General features: G+C 48.4%; 2 protein-coding genes across 2 annotated transcripts in view; one reads left to right on the top strand and one right to left on the bottom strand.

The window, feature by feature from the left end:
- Positions 1 to 21938, bottom strand: part of LOC106608402 (CST complex subunit CTC1) — a 25386-nt gene extending 3448 nt beyond the window's left edge. The window contains exons 1-9 of the mRNA XM_045701751.1: positions 21322 to 21938; positions 21004 to 21191; positions 20763 to 20857; positions 20501 to 20670; positions 18240 to 18480; positions 17913 to 18145; positions 16707 to 16836; positions 1384 to 2016; positions 916 to 1259 (exon numbers count right to left, since the gene is read on the bottom strand). Coding sequence (XP_045557707.1) covers positions 916 to 1259; positions 1384 to 2016; positions 16707 to 16836; positions 17913 to 18145; positions 18240 to 18480; positions 20501 to 20670; positions 20763 to 20804 — 1793 coding nt within the window. The 5' untranslated portion in view covers positions 20805 to 20857; positions 21004 to 21191; positions 21322 to 21938. The remainder of the gene's footprint in view (positions 1 to 915; positions 1260 to 1383; positions 2017 to 16706; positions 16837 to 17912; positions 18146 to 18239; positions 18481 to 20500; positions 20671 to 20762; positions 20858 to 21003; positions 21192 to 21321) is intronic.
- The window catches only part of LOC106608403 (high mobility group protein B2), a 19967-nt gene continuing 18626 nt past the window's right edge, over positions 21160 to 22500 (top strand). The window contains exons 1-2 of the mRNA XM_045700629.1: positions 21160 to 21271; positions 21959 to 22122. Of these exons, the coding sequence (XP_045556585.1) occupies positions 21973 to 22122 (150 nt within the window). The 5' untranslated portion in view covers positions 21160 to 21271; positions 21959 to 21972. The remainder of the gene's footprint in view (positions 21272 to 21958; positions 22123 to 22500) is intronic.

The following is a 22500-nucleotide window of genomic DNA, read 5'->3' as shown; positions in this document are numbered from 1 at the left end:
TCATGTTGTGGGGGTGCTTTGCTACAGGAGGGACTGGTGCACTTCACCCGAAACATTTCACCCAAGTTTAACAATTTTAAAGGCAATGCTACCAAATGTAAACTTCTGACCCACTGGGAATGTGATGAAAGAAATAAAAGCTGAAATAAATCATTCTCTCTACTATTATTCTGACATTTCACATTCTGAAAATAAAGTGGTGATCCTAACTGACCTCAGACAGGGAATTTATACTAGGATTAAATGTCAGGAATTGTGAAGAACTGAGTTTAAATGTATTTGGCTAAGGTGAATGTAAACTTCCGACTTCAACTGTACCTGTCTCCTCCCTGTCTCCCATCTACCTGTCTCCCATCTCCCTGTCTCCTCCCTGTCTCCTACCTGTCTCCCACCTGTCTCCTACCTGTCTCCCCCTGTCTCCCACCTGTCTCCTACCTGTCTCCCACCTGTCTCCTCCCTGTCTCCTACCTGTCTCCTCCTGTCTCCCACCTGTCTCCTACCTGTCTCCCATCTCCCTGTCTCCTCCCTGTCTCCTACCTGTCTCCCATCTATCTCCTCCCTGTCTCCTACCTGTCTCCCATCTCCCTGTCTCCTACCCGTCTCCTACCCGTCTCCTACCCGTCTCCTACCTGTCTCCTACCCGTCTCCTACCTGTCTCCTACCCGTCTCCTACCTGTCTCCTACCTGTCTCCTACCCGTCTCCTACCCGTCTCCTACCCGTCTCCTACCTGTCTCCTACCCGTCTCCTACCTGTCTCCTACCCGTCTCCTACCCGTCTCCTACCCGTCTCCTACCCGTCTCCTACCTGTCTCCTACCTGTCTCCTACCCGTCTCCTACCTGTCTCCTACCCGTCTCCTACCCGTCTCCTACCTGTCTCCTACCCGTCTCCTACCCGTCTCCTACCCGTCTCCTACCTGTCTCCTAGAGCTCTGCAGCAGTGACAGAGCCACAGGTACTGAGACACGCCCAGATTCCTCTCCAGCAGTAGCCACGGCAGCGGGGCGTCGTTGGGGCGGGCGACCTCTGACCCCAGGCGGCTGAAGGAAGTGACACGCAGACTGGAGCGTAGACACACGCAGAGCATGCTGGGATGGAAATGGGGAGAGGGGCGGTAAAGGAAATGGACATCGTGGAGTTCAATCTCCGCCCCCGGACGCAGGCCACGCCTCTGCAGTGGCTGATAGGCCAAACACAGGCCCACCTTCCCGTCAATCACATAGAGCCCCGCTGCCGCACTCAGGACACTGGTCAGGACACCCTATCAGGGAGAAGGTGGAGGGCTCAGGATGGACACCTCGACATCCAGGTGTATCGATGTACAGACGATAACCTGTAATACTCAGAGATAAATTACAAAACACAGGAACCAAGGAGTCTCTCACCTTGTAGCTGATGGACTTGGAGAGTTTGGGCCTCAGGCTGGGAGAGAGGTCCGGGTCCGGGTCCGGGTCTGGGTCTGGGTCTGGGTCTGGGTCCGGGTCCGGGTCTGGGTCTGGGTCCGGGTCTGGGTCCGGGTCCGGGTCTGGGTCTGGGTCCGGGTCCGGGTCTGGGTCCGGGTCCGGGTCTGGGTCCGGGTCTGGGTCTGGGTCCGGTCCATCTCCCTGTCTCTCTGGGAGAGGACATCCAGTACCAGGGTCTGGGTCCGGTCCATCTCCCTGTCTCTCTGGGAGAGGACATTCAGTACCAGGGTCTGGGTCTGGGTCTGGGTCCGGTCCATCTCCCTGTCTCTCTGGGAGAGGACATTCAGTACCAGGGTCTGGGTCTGGGTCTGGTCCCTGTCTCTCTGGGAGAGGACATCCAGTACCAGGGTCTGGGTCTGGGTCTGGGGTGTCCAATATGGGTATATCAGACAGGTCCTGGATCAGTGTGTCAGGAAGCAAAGTGAGAGAAGACTGACTGGTCGCACACAGAACCCTGTTCCCAGACCAGCCCTGCAGCGCACACACACGCAGCCCGGACACACACACGCGCACGCCCACGCGCACACACTGACGCCACCACAGACAGCAAGGCTCCTGAGAAAGAGAGAGACAGAGTGAAGGTTAAATTCATATGTTACCCACAAACACTCTCCTCACCGTGACCAGTAATGGTAGTGTCTCTCCTCACTCTGACCAGTAATGGTAGTCTCTCTCTCCTCACTGTGACCAGTAATGGTAGTGTCTCTCTCCTCACTGTGACCAGTAATGGTAGTGTCTCTCTCCTCACTGTGACCAGTAATGGTAGTGTCTCTATCTCTCCTCACTGTGACCAGTAATGGTAGTGTCTCTCCTCACTGTGACCAGTAATGGTAGTGTCTCTCTCCTCACCGTGACCAGTAATGGTAGTGTCTCTCTCCTCAACGTGACCAGTAATGGTAGTGTCTCTCTCCTCACTGTGACCAGTAATGGTAGTGTCTCTCTCTCTCCTCACTGTGACCAGTAATGGTAGTGTCTCTCTCTCTCCTCACCGTGACCAGTAATGGTAGTGTCTCTCCTCACCGTGACCAGTAATGGTAGTGTCTCTCCTCACCGTGACCAGTAATGGTAGTGTCTCTCTCTCCTCACTGTGACCAGTAATGGTAGTGTCTCTCTCTCTCCTCACTGTGACCAGTAATGGTAGTGTCTCTCTCCTCACTGTGACCAGTAATGGTAGTGTCTCTCTCCTCACTGTGACCAGTAATGGTAGTGTCTCTCTCCTCACTGTGACCAGTAATGGTAGTGTCTCTCTCTCTCTCACTGTGACCAGTAATGGTAGTGTCTCTCTCTCTCCTCACTGTGACCAGTAATGGTAGTGTCTCTCCTCACTGTGACCAGTAATGGTAGTGTCTCTCTCCTCACTGTGACCAGTAATGGTAGTGTCTCTCTCCCTCACTGTGACCAGTAATGGTAGTGTCTCTATCTCTCCTCACTGTGACCAGTAATGGTAGTGTCTCTCTCCTCACTGTGACCAGTAATGGTAGTGTCTCTCTCCTCACTGTGACCAGTAATGGTAGTGTCTCTACTCTCCTCACTGTGACCAGTAATGGTAGTGTCTCTCCTCCTCACCGTGACCAGTAATGGTAGTGTCTCTCTCTCTCCTCACTGTGACCAGTAATGGTAGTGTCTCTATCTCTCCTCACCGTGACCAGTAATGGTAGTGTCTCTCTCTCTCCTCACTGTGACCAGTAATGGTAGTGTCTCTCTCTCTCACTGTGACCAGTAATGGTAGTGTCTCTCTCCTCACTGTGACCAGTAATGGTAGTGTCTCTCTCCTCACTGTGACCAGTAATGGTAGTGTCTCTCTCTCCTCACTGTGACCAGTAATGGTAGTGTCTCTCTCTCTCCTCACTGTGACCAGTAATGGTAGTGTCTCTCTCTCCTCACTGTGACCAGTAATGGTAGTGTCTCTCCTCACTGTGACCAGTAATGGTAGTGTCTCTCTCCTCACTGTGACCAGTAATGGTAGTGTCTCTCTCTCCTCACTGTGACCAGTAATGGTAGTGTCTCTCTCTCCTCACCGTGACCAGTAATGGTAGTGTCTCTCCTCACCGTGACCAGTAATGGTAGTGTCTCTCTCTCTCCTCACTGTGACCAGTAATGGTAGTGTCTCTCTCCCTCACTGTGACCAGTAATGGTAGTGTCTCTCTCCTCACTGTGACCAGTAATGGTAGTGTCTCTCTCTCTCCTCACTGTGACCAGTAATGGTAGTGTCTCTATCTCTCCTCACTGTGACCAGTAATGGTAGTGTCTCTCTCCTCACCGTGACCAGTAATGGTAGTGTCTCTCTCTCCTCACTGTGACCAGTAATGGTAGTGTCTCTCTCTCTCCTCACTGTGACCAGTAATGGTAGTGTCTCTCCTCACCGTGACCAGTAATGGTAGTGTCTCTCTCTCTCCTCACCGTGACCAGTAATGGTAGTGTCTCTCTCCTCACTGTGACCAGTAATGGTAGTGTCTCTCTCTCTCCTCACCGTGACCAGTAATGGTAGTGTCTCTCTCTCTCTCACTGTGACCAGTAATGGTAGTGTCTCTCTCTCCCTCACCGTGACCAGTAATGGTAGTGTCTCTATCTCTCCTCACTGTGACCAGTAATGGTAGTGTCTCTCTCTCTCCTCACTGTGACCAGTAATGGTAGTGTCTCTCTCTCTCCTCACCGTGACCAGTAATGGTAGTGTCTCTCTCTCCTCACTGTGACCAGTAATGGTAGTGTCTCTCTCTCTCCTCACTGTGACCAGTAATGGTAGTGTCTCTCTCTCCTCACTGTGACCAGTAATGGTAGTGTCTCTCTCTCCTCACCGTGACCAGTAATGGTAGTGTCTCTCTCTCTCCTCACTGTGACCAGTAATGGTAGTGTCTCTCTCTCCCTCACCGTGACCAGTAATGGTAGTGTCTCTCTCTCCTCACTGTGACCAGTAATGGTAGTGTCTCTCTCTCTCCTCACTGTGACCAGTAATGGTAGTGTCTCTCTCTCTCCTCACTGTGACCAGTAATGGTAGTGTCTCTCTCTCTCCTCACTGTGACCAGTAATGGTAGTGTCTCTTCTCTCCTCACTGTGACCAGTAATGGTAGTGTCTCTCTCTCTCCTCACTGTGACCAGTAATGGTAGTGTCTCTCTCTCTCCTCACTGTGACCAGTAATGGTAGTGTCTCTCTCTCTCCTCACTGTGACCAGTAATGGTAGTGTCTCTCTCCTCACTGTGACCAGTAATGGTAGTGTCTCTCTCCTCACTGTGACCAGTAATGGTAGTGTCTCTCTCCTCACTGTGACCAGTAATGGTAGTGTCTCTCTCTCTCCTCACTGTGACCAGTAATGGTAGTGTCTCTATCTCTCCTCACTGTGACCAGTAATGGTAGTGTCTCTCCTCACTGTGACCAGTAATGGTAGTGTCTCTCTCTCTCCTCACTGTGACCAGTAATGGTAGTGTCTCTCTCTCTCCTCACCGTGACCAGTAATGGTAGTGTCTCTCTCTCTCCTCACTGTGACCAGTAATGGTAGTGTCTCTCTCTCTCCTCACTGTGACCAGTAATGGTAGTGTCTCTATCTCTCCTCACTGTGACCAGTAATGGTAGTGTCTCTCCTCACCGTGACCAGTAATGGTAGTGTCTCTCTCTCTCCTCACCGTGACCAGTAATGGTAGTGTCTCTCTCCTCACCGTGACCAGTAATGGTAGTGTCTCTCCTCACTGTGACCAGTAATGGTAGTGTCTCTCTCCTCACCGTGACCAGTAATGGTAGTGTCTCTCTCTCCTCACCGTGACCAGTAATGGTAGTGTCTCTCTCTCCTCACCGTGACCAGTAATGGTAGTGTCTCTCCTCACTGTGACCAGTAATGGTAGTGTCTCTCTCTCACCGTGACCAGTAATGGTAGTGTCTCTACTCTCCTCACCGTGACCAGTAATGGTAGTGTCTCTCTCCTCACTGTGACCAGTAATGGTAGTGTCTCTCTCCCTCACTGTGACCAGTAATGGTAGTGTCTCTCTCCTCACTGTGACCAGTAATGGTAGTGTCTCTCTCTCTCCTCACCGTGACCAGTAATGGTAGTGTCTCTCTCTCCTCACTGTGACCAGTAATGGTAGTGTCTCTCTTCCCTCACCGTGACCAGTAATGGTAGTGTCTCTCTCTCTCCTCACTGTGACCAGTAATGGTAGTGTCTCTCTCTCCTCACCGTGACCAGTAATGGTAGTGTCTCTATCTCTCCTCACCGTGACCAGTAATGGTAGTGTCTCTCCTCACTGTGACCAGTAATGGTAGTGTCTCTCTCTCCTCACCGTGACCAGTAATGGTAGTGTCTCTCTCTCTCCTCACTGTGACCAGTAATGGTAGTGTCTCTCCTCACCGTGACCAGTAATGGTAGTGTCTCTCTCTCTCCCTCACTGTGACCAGTAATGGTAGTGTCTCTCTCTCTCCTCACTGTGACCAGTAATGGTAGTGTCTCTCTCTCTCACTGTGACCAGTAATGGTAGTGTCTCTCTCTCCCTCACTGTGACCAGTAATGGTAGTGTCTCTATCTCTCCTCACCGTGACCAGTAATGGTAGTGTCTCTCTCCTCACTGTGACCAGTAATGGTAGTGTCTCTCTCTCTCCTCACTGTGACCAGTAATGGTAGTGTCTCTCTCTCTCCTCACTGTGACCAGTAATGGTAGTGTCTCTCCTCACTGTGACCAGTAATGGTAGTGTCTCTCCTCACTGTGACCAGTAATGGTAGTGTCTCTCTCTCTCCTCACCGTGACCAGTAATGGTAGTGTCTCTCTCACATCTCTCCTCACCGTGACCAGTAATGGTAGTGTCTCTCTCTCTCTCACTGTGACCAGTAATGGTAGTGTCTCTCTCCTCACCGTGACCAGTAATGGTAGTGTCTCTATCTCTCCTCACTGTGACCAGTAATGGTAGTGTCTCTCCTCACTGTGACCAGTAATGGTAGTGTCTCTCTCCTCACCGTGACCAGTAATGGTAGTGTCTCTCTCCTCACTGTGACCAGTAATGGTAGTGTCTCTCTCCCTCACCGTGACCAGTAATGGTAGTGTCTCTCTCTCCTCACTGTGACCAGTAATGGTAGTGTCTCTCTCTCTCCTCACTGTGACCAGTAATGGTAGTGTCTCTCCTCACTGTGACCAGTAATGGTAGTGTCTCTCTCCTCCTCACTGTGACCAGTAATGGTAGTGTCTCTCCCTCACTGTGACCAGTAATGGTAGTGTCTCTCTCCTCACTGTGACCAGTAATGGTAGTGTCTCTCTCCTCACTGTGACCAGTAATGGTAGTGTCTCTCTCTCTCCTCACTGTGACCAGTAATGGTAGTGTCTCTCCTCCACTGTGACCAGTAATGGTAGTGTCTCTCTCCCCTCACTGTGACCAGTAATGGTAGTGTCTCTCTCCCTCACTGTGACCAGTAATGGTAGTGTCTCTCTCTCCTCACTGTGACCAGTAATGGTAGTGTCTCTCTCTCTCCTCACTGTGACCAGTAATGGTAGTGTCTCTCTCCTCACTGTGACCAGTAATGGTAGTGTCTCTCTCTCTCCTCACTGTGACCAGTAATGGTAGTGTCTCTCTCTCCTCACTGTGACCAGTAATGGTAGTGTCTCTCTCCTCACTGTGACCAGTAATGGTAGTGTCTCTCTCTCCTCACTGTGACCAGTAATGGTAGTGTCTCTCTCCTCACTGTGACCAGTAATGGTAGTGTCTCTCCTCTCCTCACTGTGACCAGTAATGGTAGTGTCTCTCTCTCTCACTGTGACCAGTAATGGTAGTGTCTCTCTCTCTCACTGTGACCAGTAATGGTAGTGTCTCTCTCCTCACTGTGACCAGTAATGGTAGTGTCTCTCTCTCTCCTCACTGTGACCAGTAATGGTAGTGTCTCTCTCTCCTCACTGTGACCAGTAATGGTAGTGTCTCTCTCTCTCCCTCACTGTGACCAGTAATGGTAGTGTCTCTCCTCACTGTGACCAGTAATGGTAGTGTCTCTCCTCACTGTGACCAGTAATGGTAGTGTCTCTCTCTCTCCTCACTGTGACCAGTAATGGTAGTGTCTCTCTCCTCACTGTGACCAGTAATGGTAGTGTCTCTCTCTCTCTCACTGTGACCAGTAATGGTAGTGTCTCTCTCTCTCCTCACCGTGACCAGTAATGGTAGTGTCTCTCTCCTCACTGTGACCAGTAATGGTAGTGTCTCTCTCTCTCTCACTGTGACCAGTAATGGTAGTGTCTCTATCTCCTCACTGTGACCAGTAATGGTAGTGTCTCTCCTCACTGTGACCAGTAATGGTAGTGTCTCTCTCTCTCCTCACTGTGACCAGTAATGGTAGTGTCTCTCTCTCCTCACTGTGACCAGTAATGGTAGTGTCTCTCTCTCCCTCACCGTGACCAGTAATGGTAGTGTCTCTCTCTCTCCTCACTGTGACCAGTAATGGTAGTGTCTCTCCTCACTGTGACCAGTAATGGTAGTGTCTCTCTCCTCTCCTCACTGTGACCAGTAATGGTAGTGTCTCTCCTCACTGTGACCAGTAATGGTAGTGTCTCTCTCCTCACTGTGACCAGTAATGGTAGTGTCTCTCCTCCTCACTGTGACCAGTAATGGTAGTGTCTCTCTCTCCCTCACTGTGACCAGTAATGGTAGTGTCTCTCCTCACCGTGACCAGTAATGGTAGTGTCTCTCTCTCTCCTCACTGTGACCAGTAATGGTAGTCTCTCTCTCCTCACTGTGACCAGTAATGGTAGTGTCTCTCTCTCCTCACTGTGACCAGTAATGGTAGTGTCTCTCCCTCACTGTGACCAGTAATGGTAGTGTCTCTCCTCACCGTGACCAGTAATGGTAGTGTCTCTATCTCTCCTCACTGTGACCAGTAATGGTAGTGTCTCTCCTCACTGTGACCAGTAATGGTAGTGTCTCTCTCTCACTGTGACCAGTAATGGTAGTGTCTCTCTCCTCACCGTGACCAGTAATGGTAGTGTCTCTCTCCTCACTGTGACCAGTAATGGTAGTGTCTCTCCTCACTGTGACCAGTAATGGTAGTGTCTCTCTCCTCACCGTGACCAGTAATGGTAGTGTCTCTCTCCTCACTGTGACCAGTAATGGTAGTCTCTCTCTCTCCTCACTGTGACCAGTAATGGTAGTGTCTCTCTCCTCACTGTGACCAGTAATGGTAGTGTCTCTCTCTCTCCTCACTGTGACCAGTAATGGTAGTGTCTCTCCTCACTGTGACCAGTAATGGTAGTGTACTCTCTCTCCTCACCGTGACCAGTAATGGTAGTGTCTCTCTCTCCTCACTGTGACCAGTAATGGTAGTGTCTCTATCTCCTCCTCACCGTGACCAGTAATGGTAGTGTCTCTCTCTCTCCTCACCGTGACCAGTAATGGTAGTGTCTCTCCCTCACCGTGACCAGTAATGGTAGTGTCTCTCTCTCCTCACTGTGACCAGTAATGGTAGTGTCTCTCTCTCCTCACTGTGACCAGTAATGGTAGTGTCTCTCTCTCCTCACTGTGACCAGTAATGGTAGTGTCTCTCTCTCCTCACTGTGACCAGTAATGGTAGTGTCTCTCTCTCTCCTCACTGTGACCAGTAATGGTAGTGTCTCTCTCTCTCCTCACCGTGACCAGTAATGGTAGTGTCTCTCCTCACCGTGACCAGTAATGGTAGTGTCTCTCCTCACTGTGACCAGTAATGGTAGTGTCTCTCTCCTCACTGTGACCAGTAATGGTAGTGTCTCTCTCTCTCCTCACTGTGACCAGTAATGGTAGTGTCTCTCCTCACCGTGACCAGTAATGGTAGTGTCTCTATCTCTCCTCACTGTGACCAGTAATGGTAGTGTCTCTCCTCACTGTGACCAGTAATGGTAGTGTCTCTCTCTCCCTCACTGTGACCAGTAATGGTAGTGTCTCTCCTCACCGTGACCAGTAATGGTAGTGTCTCTCTCTCCTCACTGTGACCAGTAATGGTAGTGTCTCTCTCCTCACTGTGACCAGTAATGGTAGTGTCTCTCTCCTCACTGTGACCAGTAATGGTAGTGTCTCTCTCCTCACTGTGACCAGTAATGGTAGTGTCTCTCTCTCTCCTCACTGTGACCAGTAATGGTAGTGTCTCTCTCTCCTCAACGTGACCAGTAATGGTAGTGTCTCTCTCTCTCCTCACTGTGACCAGTAATGGTAGTGTCTCTCTCTCTCCTCACTGTGACCAGTAATGGTAGTGTCTCTCTCCTCACTGTGACCAGTAATGGTAGTGTCTCTATCTCTCCTCACTGTGACCAGTAATGGTAGTGTCTCTCTCTCTCCCTCACTGTGACCAGTAATGGTAGTGTCTCTCTCTCTCCTCACTGTGACCAGTAATGGTAGTGTCTCTCCTCACTGTGACCAGTAATGGTAGTGTCTCTCTCCTCACCGTGACCAGTAATGGTAGTGTCTCTCTCTCTCCTCACCGTGACCAGTAATGGTAGTGTCTCTCCTCACTGTGACCAGTAATGGTAGTGTCTCTCCTCACTGTGACCAGTAATGGTAGTGTCTCTCCTCACTGTGACCAGTAATGGTAGTGTCTCTCTCTCTCCTCACCGTGACCAGTAATGGTAGTGTCTCTCTCTCTCCTCACCGTGACCAGTAATGGTAGTGTCTCTCTCTCCTCACTGTGACCAGTAATGGTAGTGTCTCTCCTCACCGTGACCAGTAATGGTAGTGTCTCTCTCCTCACCGTGACCAGTAATGGTAGTGTCTCTCTCTCTCCTCACTGTGATCAGTAATGGTAGTGTCTCTCTCTCTCCTCACCGTGACCAGTAATGGTAGTGTCTCTCTCTCTCCTCACCGTGACCAGTAATGGTAGTGTCTCTCTCTCTCCTCACCGTGACCAGTAATGGTAGTGTCTCTCTCTCTCCTCACCGTGACCAGTAATGGTAGTGTCTCTCTCTCTCCTCACTGTGACCAGTAATGGTAGTGTCTCTCTCTCTCCTCTCACTGTGACCAGTAATGGTAGTGTCTCTCTCTCTCCTCACCGTGACCAGTAATGGTAGTGTCTCTCTCTCTCCTCACCGTGACCAGTAATGGTAGTGTCTCTCTCTCTCCTCACTGTGACCAGTAATGGTAGTGTCTCTCCTCACCGTGACCAGTAATGGTAGTGTCTCTCTCCTCACCGTGACCAGTAATGGTAGTGTCTCTATCTCTCCTCACTGTGACCAGTAATGGTAGTGTCTCTCTCTCTCCTCACTGTGACCAGTAATGGTAGTGTCTCTCTCTCTCCCTCACTGTGACCAGTAATGGTAGTGTCTCTCTCTCCTCACTGTGACCAGTAATGGTAGTGTCTCTCTCTCTCCTCACTGTGACCAGTAATGGTAGTGTCTCTCCTCACTGTGACCAGTAATGGTAGTGTCTCTCTCTCTCCTCACTGTGACCAGTAATGGTAGTGTCTCTCTCTCTCCTCACTGTGACCAGTAATGGTAGTGTCTCTCTCTCTCCTCACTGTGACCAGTAATGGTAGAGTCTCTCTCCTCACTGTGACCAGTAATGGTAGTGTCTCTCTCTCCTCACTGTGACCAGTAATGGTAGTGTCTCTCCTCACCGTGACCAGTAATGGTAGTGTCTCTCCTCACCGTGACCAGTAATGGTAGTGTCTCTCCTCACTGTGACCAGTAATGGTAGTGTCTCTCTCTCTCCTCACTGTGACCAGTAATGGTAGTCTCTCTCTCCTCACTGTGACCAGTAATGGTAAGTGTCTCTCTCTCTCCCTCACTGTGACCAGTAATGGTAGTGTCTCTCTCTCTCCTCACTGTGACCAGTAATGGTAGTGTCTCTCTCTCCTCACTGTGACCAGTAATGGTAGTGTCTCTCTCTCCTCACTGTGACCAGTAATGGTAGTGTCTCTCTCTCCTCACCGTGACCAGTAATGGTAGTGTCTCTCTCTCTCCTCACTGTGACCAGTAATGGTAGTGTCTCTCTCTCCTCACCGTGACCAGTAATGGTAGTGTCTCTCCTCACCGTGACCAGTAATGGTAGTGTCTCTCTCCTCACTGTGACCAGTAATGGTAGTGTCTCTCCCTCACTGTGACCAGTAATGGTAGTGTCTCTCCTCACTGTGACCAGTAATGGTAGTGTCTCTCTCTCTCCTCACTGTGACCAGTAATGGTAGTGTCTCTCTCTCCTCACTGTGACCAGTAATGGTAGTGTCTCTCTCTCTCCTCACTGTGACCAGTAATGGTAGTGTCTCTCTCTCTCCTCACTGTGACCAGTAATGGTAGTGTCTCTCTCTCCTCACCGTGACCAGTAATGGTAGTGTCTCTCCTCACCGTGACCAGTAATGGTAGTCTCTCTCCTCACTGTGACCAGTAATGGTAGTGTCTCTCCTCACTGTGACCAGTAATGGTAGTGTCTCTCTCTCCTCACTGTGACCAGTAATGGTAGTGTCTCTCTCTCCTCACTGTGACCAGTAATGGTAGTGTCTCTCTCTCTCCTCACTGTGACCAGTAATGGTAGTGTCTCTCTCCCTCACTGTGACCAGTAATGGTAGTGTCTCTCTCTCTCCTCACTGTGACCAGTAATGGTAGTGTCTCTCTCTCCTCACTGTGACCAGTAATGGTAGTGTCTCTCTCTCCTCACTGTGACCAGTAATGGTAGTGTCTCTCCTCACTGTGACCAGTAATGGTAGTGTCTCTCCTCACTGTGACCAGTAATGGTAGTCTCTCTCTCTCTCCTCACTGTGACCAGTAATGGTAGTGTCTCTCTCCTCACTGTGACCAGTAATGGTAGTGTCTCTCCTCACTGTGACCAGTAATGGTAGTCTCTCTCCTCACTGTGACCAGTAATGGTAGTGTCTCTCCTCACTGTGACCAGTAATGGTAGTCTCTCTCTCCTCACTGTGACCAGTAATGGTAGTGTCTCTCTCCTCACTGTGACCAGTAATGGTAGTGTCTCTCCTCACTGTGACCAGTAATGGTAGTCTCTCTCTCCTCACCTGTGACCAGTAATGGTAGTGTCTCTCTCCTCACCGTGACCAGTAATGGTAGTGTCTCTCCTCACTGTGACCAGTAATGGTAGTGTCTCTCCTCACTGTGACCAGTAATGGTAGTGTCTCTCCTCACTGTGACCAGTAATGGTAGTGTCTCTCTCCTCACTGTGACCAGTAATGGTAGTGTCTCTCTCCCTCACTGTGACCAGTAATGGTAGTGTCTCTCTCTCTCCTCACTGTGACCAGTAATGGTAGTGTCTCTCTCTCTCTCACTGTGACCAGTAATGGTAGTGTCTCTATCTCTCCTCACTGTGACCAGTAATGGTAGTGTCTCTCTCTCTCCTCACTGTGACCAGTAATGGTAGTGTCTCTCTCTCCTCACTGTGACCAGTAATGGTAGTGTCTCTCTCTCCTCACTGTGACCAGTAATGGTAGTGTCTCTCTCTCTCACCGTGACCAGTAATGGTAGTGTCTCTCTCTCCTCACTGTGACCAGTAATGGTAGTGTCTCTCTCTCCTCACCGTGACCAGTAATGGTAGTGTCTCTCCTCACTGTGACCAGTAATGGTAGTGTCTCTCCTCACTGTGACCAGTAATGGTAGTGTCTCTCTCCTCACCGTGACCAGTAATGGTAGTGTCTCTCTCTCCCTCACTGTGACCAGTAATGGTAGTGTCTCTCCCTCACTGTGACCAGTAATGGTAGTGTCTCTCCTCACTGTGACCAGTAATGGTAGTGTCTCTCTCCCTCACTGTGACCAGTAATGGTAGTGTATCTCTCTCTCCTCACCGTGACCAGTAATGGTAGTGTCTCTCTCCTCACTGTGACCAGTAATGGTAGTGTATCTCTCTCTCCTCACCGTGACCAGTAATGGTAGTGTCTCTCTCCTCACTGTGACCAGTAATGGTAGTGTACTCTCTCTCCTCACTGTGACCAGTAATGGTAGTGTCTCTCTCTCTCCTCACTGTGACCAGTAATGGTAGTGTCTCTCTCTCCTCACCGTGACCAGTAATGGTAGTGTCTCTATCTCTCCTCACCGTGACCAGTAATGGTAGTGTCTCTCTCTCTCCTCACTGTGACCAGTAATGGTAGTGTCTCTATCTCTCCTCACTGTGACCAGTAATGGTAGTATCTCTCTCTCTCCTCACTGTGACCAGTAATGGTAGTGTCTCTCTCTTCCTCACTGTGACCAGTAATGGTAGTGTCTCTCTCCTCACCGTGACCAGTAATGGTAGTGTCTCTCTCTCCTCACCGTGACCAGTAATGGTAGTGTCTCTCTCTCCTCACCGTGACCAGTAATGGTAGTGTCTCTCTCTCTCCTCACTGTGACCAGTAATGGTAGTGTCTCTCTCTCTCCTCACTGTGACCAGTAATGGTAGTGTCTCTCCTCACTGTGACCAGTAATGGTAGTGTCTCTCCTCACTCTGACCAGTAATGGTAGTGTCTCTCCTCACCGTGACCAGTAATGGTAGTGTCTCTCTCTCTCCTCACTGTGACCAGTAATGGTAGTGTCTCTCTCTCTCCTCACTGTGACCAGTAATGGTAGTGTCTCTCCTCACCGTGACCAGTAATGGTAGTGTCTCTCTCTCTCCTCACCGTGACCAGTAATGGTAGTGTCTCTCTCTCTCCTCACTGTGACCAGTAATGGTAGTGTCTCTCTCCTCACCGTGACCAGTAATGGTAGTGTCTCTCTCTCTCCTCACTGTGACCAGTAATGGTAGTGTCTCTCTCCTCACCGTGACCAGTAATGGTAGTGTCTCTCCTCACCGTGACCAGTAATGGTAGTGTCTCTCTCTCTCCTCACTGTGACCAGTAATGGTAGTGTCTCTCTCCTCACCGTGACCAGTAATGGTAGTGTCTCTCCTCACCGTGACCAGTAATGGTAGTGTCTCTCTCTCTCCTCACTCTGACCAGTAATGGTAGTGTCTCTCTCTCTCCTCACTGTGACCAGTAATGGTAGTGTCTCTCCTCACTGTGACCAGTAATGGTAGTGTCTCTCTCCTCACTGTGACCAGTAATGGTAGTGTCTCTCTCCTCACTGTGACCAGTAATGGTAGTGTCTCTCTCCTCACTGTGACCAGTAATGGTAGTGTCTCTCTCTCCTCACTGTGACCAGTAATGGTAGTGTCTCTCTCTCCTCACCGTGACCAGTAATGGTAGTGTCTCTCCTCACCGTGACCAGTAATGGTAGTGTCTCTCCTCACTGTGACCAGTAATGGTAGTGTCTCTCCTCACCGTGACCAGTAATGGTAGTGTCTCTCTCTCTCCTCACTGTGACCAGGAATGGTAGTGTCTCTCTCCTCACTGTGACCAGTAATGGTAGTGTATCTCTCTCTCCTCACTGTGACCAGTAATGGTAGTGTCTCTCTCCTCACCGTGACCAGTAATGGTAGTGTCTCTCTCTCTCCTCACTGTGACCAGTAATGGTAGTGTCTCTCCTCACTGTGACCAGTAATGGTAGTGTCTCTCTCTCTCCTCACTGTGACCAGTAATGGTAGTGTCTCTCTCTCCTCACTGTGACCAGTAATGGTAGTGTCTCTCTCTCCTCACTGTGACCAGTAATGGTAGTGTCTCTCTCTCTCCTCACTGTGACCAGTAATGGTAGTGTCTCTCCTCACCGTGACCAGTAATGGTAGTGTCTCTCCTCACTGTGACCAGTAATGGTAGTGTCTCTCCTCACTGTGACCAGTAATGGTAGTGTCTCTCCTCACTGTGACCAGTAATGGTAGTGTCTCTCTCTCTCCTCACTGTGACCAGTAATGGTAGTGTCTCTCTCTCCTCACCGTGACCAGTAATGGTAGTGTCTCTCTCCTCACTGTGACCAGTAATGGTAGTGTCTCTCTCCTCACTGTGACCAGTAATGGTAGTGTCTCTCTCCTCACTGTGACCAGTAATGGTAGTGTCTCTCTCCTCACCGTGACCAGTAATGGTAGTGTCTCTATCTCTCCTCACCGTGACCAGTAATGGTAGTGTCTCTCTCTCTCCTCACTGTGACCAGTAATGGTAGTGTCTCTCTCTCCCTCACTGTGACCAGTAATGGTAGTGTCTCTCTCTCCTCACTGTGACCAGTAATGGTAGTGTCTCTCTCTCCTCACCGTGACCAGTAATGGTAGTGTCTCTCCTCACTGTGACCAGTAATGGTAGTGTCTCTCCTCACTGTGACCAGTAATGGTAGTGTCTCTCTCTCTCCTCACTGTGACCAGTAATGGTAGTGTCTCTCCTCACTGTGACCAGTAATGGTAGTGTCTCTCTCTCCTCACTGTGACCAGTAATGGTAGTGTATCTCTCCTCACCGTGACCAGTAATGGTAGTGTCTCTCTCTCTCTCCTCACCGTGACCAGTAATGGTAGTGTCTCTCTCTCTCCTCACTGTGACCAGTAATGGTAGTGTCTCTATCTCCTCACTGTGACCAGTAATGGTAGTGTCTCTATCTCTCCTCACCGTGACCAGTAATGGTAGTGTCTCTCTCCTCACCGTGACCAGTAATGGTAGTGTCTCTCTCTCTCCTCACCGTGATCAGTAATGGTAGTGTCTCTCTCTCCTCACCGTGACCAGTAATGGTAGTGTCTCTATCTCTCCTCACTGTGACCAGTAATGGTAGTGTCTCTCTCTCCTCACTGTGACCAGTAATGGTAGTGTCTCTCTCTCCTCACTGTGACCAGTAATGGTAGTGTCTCTCCTCACTGTGACCAGTAATGGTAGTGTCTCTCCTCACCGTGACCAGTAATGGTAGTGTCTCTATCTCTCCTCACTGTGACCAGGAATGGTAGTGTCTCTCCTCACCGTGACCAGTAATGGTAGTGTCTCTCTCTCTCCTCACTGTGACCAGTAATGGTAGTGTCTCTCCTCACCGTGACCAGTAATGGTAGTGTCTCTCTCTCTCCTCACTGTGACCAGTAATGGTAGTGTCTCTCCTCACCGTGACCAGTAATGGTAGTGTCTCTCTCTCTCCTCACTGTGACCAGTAATGGTAGTGTCTCTCCTCACTGTGACCAGTAATGGTAGTGTCTCTCTCTCTCCTCACTGTGACCAGTAATGGTAGTGTCTCTCCTCACTGTGACCAGTAATGGTAGTGTCTCTATCTCTCCTCACCGTGACCAGTAATGGTAGTGTCTCTCTCTCTCCTCACTGTGACCAGTAATGGTAGTGTCTCTCTCTCTCCTCACTGTGACCAGTAATGGTAGTGTCTCTCTCCTCACCGTGACCAGTAATGGTAGTGTCTCTCTCTCTCCTCACTGTGACCAGTAATGGTAGTGTCTCTCTCCTCACTGTGACCAGTAATGGTAGTGTCTCTCTCCTCACCGTGACCAGTAATGGTAGTGTCTCTCTCCTCACCGTGACCAGTAATGGTAGTGTTTGTAGTCCCTCTCTCAGACGGAGACAGAAGAAGGACTTCCCTGCGATGTTCAGTAGAGGGAATACTCCAGAAACCTCCCCATACACCTTGACACGAAGGCCTCGCACCCTGCGCACACACACACACACACACACACACACACACACACACACACACACACACACACACACACACACACACACACACACACACACACACACACACACACACACACACACACACACACACACACACACACACACACGACTGGAACGAACTACAAAAATCTCTGAAACTGGAAACACTTATCTCCCTCACTAGCTTTAAGCACCAGCTATCAGAGCAGCTCACAGATCACTGCACCTGTATATAGCCCATCTATAATTTAGCCCATACAACTACCTCTTCCCCTACTGGATTTATTTATTTTGCTCCTTTGCACCATATTATTTAATTCCTACCTGGTTAAATAAAGGACTTGTTCTCAACTAGCCTACCTGGTTAAATAAAGGACTTGTTCTCAACTAGCCTACCTGGTTAAATAAAGGACTTGTTCTCAACTGGCCTACCTGGTTAAATAAAGGACTTGTTCTCAACTAGTCTACCTGGTTAAATAAAGGACTTGTTCTCAACTGGCCTACCTGGTTAAATAAAGGACTTGTTCTCAACTGGCCTACCTGGTTAAATAAAGGACTTGTTATCAACTAGCCTACCTGGTTAAATAGAGGACTTGTTCTCAACTAGCCTACCTGGTTAAATAAAGGACTTGTTCTCAACTAGTCTACCTGGTTACATAAAGGACTTGTTCTCAACTAGCCTACCTGGTTAAATAAAGGACTTGTTCTCAACTAGCCTACCTGGTTAAATAGAGGACTTGTTCTCAACTAGCCTAACCTGGTTAAATAGAGGACTTGTTCTCAACTAGCCTACCTGGTTAAATAAAGGACTTGTTCTCAACTAGCCTACCTGGTTAAATAAAGGACTTGTTCTCAACTGGTCTACCTGGTTAAATAAAGGACTTGTTCTCAACTAGTCTACCTGGTTAAATAAAGGACTTGTTCTCAACTAGCCTACCTGGTTAAATAAAGGACTTGTTCTCAACTGGCCTACCCTGGTTAAATAAAGGACTTGTTCTCAACTAGCCTACCTGGTTAAATAAAGGTAGAATAAATAATAAATAAAATAAAAACACACAGAAACCTAACCTGTGCTGTATCAGTCCTGCAGCTTCTCTGACCCCCACAGCTCTCTTCAGGTTGACACCTGCAGGGTTAAAGGTCATCTCAGGGTCAGAGGTCAGGGCTAGGGGACAGCCAACCAGCTCCAGGTAGCCCCTCTCCTCCACTTCCTGGTCCTTCCCCGTTGCAAGCTGGGGGATGTAGTTCCAGCAGGGGAAGAGAAAGGGCAGACCCAGCCAGAGAGGGGAGGGGCTCAGTAGCTAACCAATCAGAGAAAGAACGACAGGAGTGAATTCAAGGCTGTCTTCTTTTAGACAAGACCAGACCAGACCAGACAAGACAAGACAGACAGACCTCACAGTGCACGGTCCCGGTGGCGTCCCTCACACGCCACGCTCCGTCACATGACCTCTCTGGGTCACACCTATCACTGAGACAGCCTATCAGCAACAGGTTGGCACGCGGCAAAGCCTCGTGATTGGGCAGAGCCTGCTCCGCCTCCCGGACCCATTCTCTGTGCTGAGCGGTGCTCCAGGTCAGGTTGCTACAGCAAGGTGTGCGTTGCCAGGTAACCAGCTCGGATACGGAGATGAGCCTAACAACGAGAGGAGGTTAAGGTTAGGAGTAGTGTTGATCTGAACCTCCTAATGACAGGAGGTTAAGGTTAGGAGTAGTGTTGATCTGAACCTCCTAATGACAGGAGGTTAAGGTTAGGAGTAGTGTTGATCTAAACCTCCTAATGACAGGAGGTTAAGGTTAGGAGTAGTGTTGATCTAAACCTCCTAATGACAGGAGGTTAAGGTTAGGAGTAGTGTTGATCTAAACCTCCTAATGACAGGAGGTTAAGGTTAGGAGTAGTGTTGATCTAAACCTCCTAATGACAGGAGGATAAGGTTAGGAGTAGTGTTGATCTAAACCTAATGACAGGAGGTTAAGGTTAGGAGTAGTGTTGATCTAAACCTCCTAATGACAGGAGGTTAAGGTTAGGAGTAGTGTTGATCTAAACCTCCTAATGACAGGAGGTTAAGGTTAGGAGTAGTGTTGATCTAAACCTCCTAATGACAGGAGGTTAAGGTTAGGAGTAGTGTTGATCTAAACCTAATGACAGGAGGTTAAGGTTAGGAGTAGTGTTGATCTAAACCTCCTAATGACAGGAGGTTAAGGTTAGGAGTATTGTTGATCAAAACCTCCTAATGACAAGAGGTTAAGGTTAGGAGTAGTGTTGATCTAAACCTCCTAATGACAGGAGGTTAAGGTTAGGAGTAGTGTTGATCTAAACCTCCTAATGACAGGAGGTTAAGGTTAGGAGTAGTGTTGATCTAAACCTCCTAATGACAGGAGGTTAAGGTTAGGAGTAGTGTTGATCTAAACCTAATGACAGGAGGTTAAGGTTAGGAGTAGTGTTGATCTAAACCTCCTAAAGACAGGAGGTTAAGGTTAGGAGTAGTGTTGATGGCGATAAACCTCCTAATTCTGCAGTCCTGGGGTATCACAGTAGGAGTGCTGATCTATCAATGTGGAGGCTATATCACCCTGTATATAGCCTCCACATTGACTCTGTACCGGTACCCCCTGTATATAGCCTCCACATTGACTCTGTACCGGTACCCCCCTGTATATAGCCTCCACATTGACTCTGTACCGGTACCCCCTGTATATAGCCTCCACATTGACTCTGTACCGGTACCCCCTGTATATAGCCTCCAGATTGACTCTGTACCGTAATACCCTGTAAATAGCCTCCACATTGACTCTGTACCGGTACCTCCCTGTATATAGCCTCCACATTGACTCTGTACCGTAACACCCTGTATATAGCCTCCACATTGACTCTGTACCGTAATACCCTGTAAATAGCCTCCACATTGACTCTGTACCGTAATACCCTGTAAATAGCCTCCACATTGACTCTGTACCGGTACCCCTGTATATAGCCTCCACATTGACTCTGTACCGTAATACCCTGTATATAGCCTCCACATTGACTCTGTACCGGTACCCCCTGTATATAGCCTCCACATTGACTCTGTACCGGTACCCCCTGTATATAGCCTCCACATTGACTCTGTACTGGTACCCCCTGTATATAGCCTCCACATTGACTCTGTACCGGTACCCCCTGTATATAGCCTCCACATTGACTCTGTACCGGTACCCCCTGTATATAGCCTCCACATTGACTCTGTACCGGGTACCCCCTGTATATAGCCTCCACATTGACTCTGTACCGGTACCCCCTGTATATATCCTCCACATTGACTCTGTACCGGTACCCCCTGTATATAGCCTCCACATTGACTCTGTACTGGTACCCCCTGTATATATCCTCCACATTGACTCTGTACCGGTCTACTACACCTGTACCTGTTGTATTCGGAGCATGTGACTAATACAATTTGATTTGCCTTAGACGGACCCTAAACTAAAGGTCTCCAACCAGCTCTGATCTTGGTGACAAACCGAGTAAGCAGGCTTTAGTTCAAGCCCAGCACTAACACACTAATCAACTAGATCATTAATACCCCTTGGTTAGTGTAATCAGTCGTGCTAGTGCAAGGCTGGAGCTAAAACGCGCACACCTTCGCCAGAGCCGGTAAACAACATCAATTGGTCACCTGTAACTGAGCGGCAGAGACCGGGCACACGAGGAGCCCACCGCCTGTTCCACTCTCCGTATCATGGCTAGAGAAAGCTGTTCCGGGGAAACAGTACCGGTGGATGGACCGAGAACCGGGTACAGATTGTCCCTCACGAACACGAATAGCTCCTGCAGCCACTCCCGTTCCTACAAGAAAGGAGATTGTGGATGAGTAAAAAAAAAATACAGTATTTTGTTTGAATGAAGAAAATAAAACGAAAGCAGACAACGTAACTTACCACTTCACTCCTCTCCCTGAAGTTTGCCATGAAGGAATCCATTCTAGGTTCGTATCGTTTATGCTGTTCTGAATCGTTTCATATCTTCACTTTAGCTACAAGACAAGCCACGTAACGGACAGACATTAATGCTACCGTTGTCAACCAGCTAGTAATAAACTCACACAAACAAACCAAAAAACTTCTAAATCATCTGAATAACAACAATATTAGTAGAACTACGGCGTCTCCCCCCCATTACCTTCACAACGCAGCAAACAGCCCTTGGTTACCGGGACTTCTTCCGGATCATATCCGGGTTGAAGGGAAGAACAGCACGCTGGCCAATCAGAAACGAGTCTGTGTCGGACTGAAGGTAGTCAGCCAATAGGGGCGCGGCCCAGGGGCGGGCCTTAGCTCCATCCAGTTCGCTGCTCAGTTAACTTCCCTCTCCAGAGAAATACACAGCACAGACAACAACAAAGACAACGTGAGACTTCATTCTTACAAACTTCATCTGACCGGTAAATGTAAGTCATGAAAGACATTGGACGTTTGTAGTAACATCTTTTAAATGTACCTTGAAATTTGTAGAAATGTTAATTTCACTTGCATGTTTATAAAATAAAAAGACAAAAAGGTAACGTTATTGTAGCTAACTTTCAAACTGTTAGCCAGTTTGCTAAACTGGTGAAATGGCTAAATCTGTATTTAAAAAAAAAAAATGTTTTGATGTAAAATAACCTTGCTCGTAACTATACTGTAAAAATGTTTCACACTAGCTAATGTTAGCTAACTATGTATTGTGATGGCTAGCAGCGTTAGCATCTTCAGTATAAATGCTAGCGCTGGGTGGGTTAGGATGAGCTAGCATCGCGTTAGGTGGGAAGCAAATGGTGGCCCCATTGTTCTCTACGAGCTAGCATGCTAGGTGGCTAACAGCGGTAGCTAGCTAGCTAACTAGGCTAACCGTACTGTAAACTATACAGTCTACTGCACACTGCCTGGTCTGCAATCCATCACATATACAAGCCCAACTTTAGTTACCGTTACAATAAGTTAGCTAGCTAACTATCCATTTGTACTTTTTTTAAAACGTTTTATCCGACGTTTGGCCTAGCTAGTTAGCCACTTTAGCTAGATGCTTGATGAATTTGCAAAAAAAAAAAATATATATATTTTCGTAAATATCTCTCTATTTTCTCCGGTGGTATCAGTCAGTCGTGTCGCCATGGTGAAAGGGGACGTTAATAAACCGAAAGGCAAGACGTCAGCCTACGCCTTCTTCGTCCAGACCTGCCGGGAGGAACACAAGAGGAAACACCCCGAACAGTCGGTCAACTTCGCCGAGTTCTCCAAGCAGTGTTCAGAGAGATGGAGGGTAAAACATGAATACACACATACATCACAGGGTGTTATACCATATATATACACACACCACAGGGTGTTATACTATATATATATATATATATATATATATATATATACACATCACAGGGTGTTATACTATATATATATATATATATATATATATATATATATATACATCACAGGGTGTTATACTATATATATATATATATATATATATATATATATATATATAACATCACAGGGTGTTATACCATATATATACACACACCACAGGGTGTTATACTATATATATATATATATATATATATATATATATATATATATATATATATATATATATATATATATATATATATATACACATCACAGGGTGTTATACTATATATAT

Source organism: Salmo salar, chromosome ssa18 (assembly GCF_905237065.1).
Source record: "Salmo salar chromosome ssa18, Ssal_v3.1, whole genome shotgun sequence".
NCBI lineage: Eukaryota > Metazoa > Chordata > Actinopteri > Salmoniformes > Salmonidae > Salmo > Salmo salar.
This window is presented reverse-complemented; position numbering and strand designations above follow the sequence as displayed.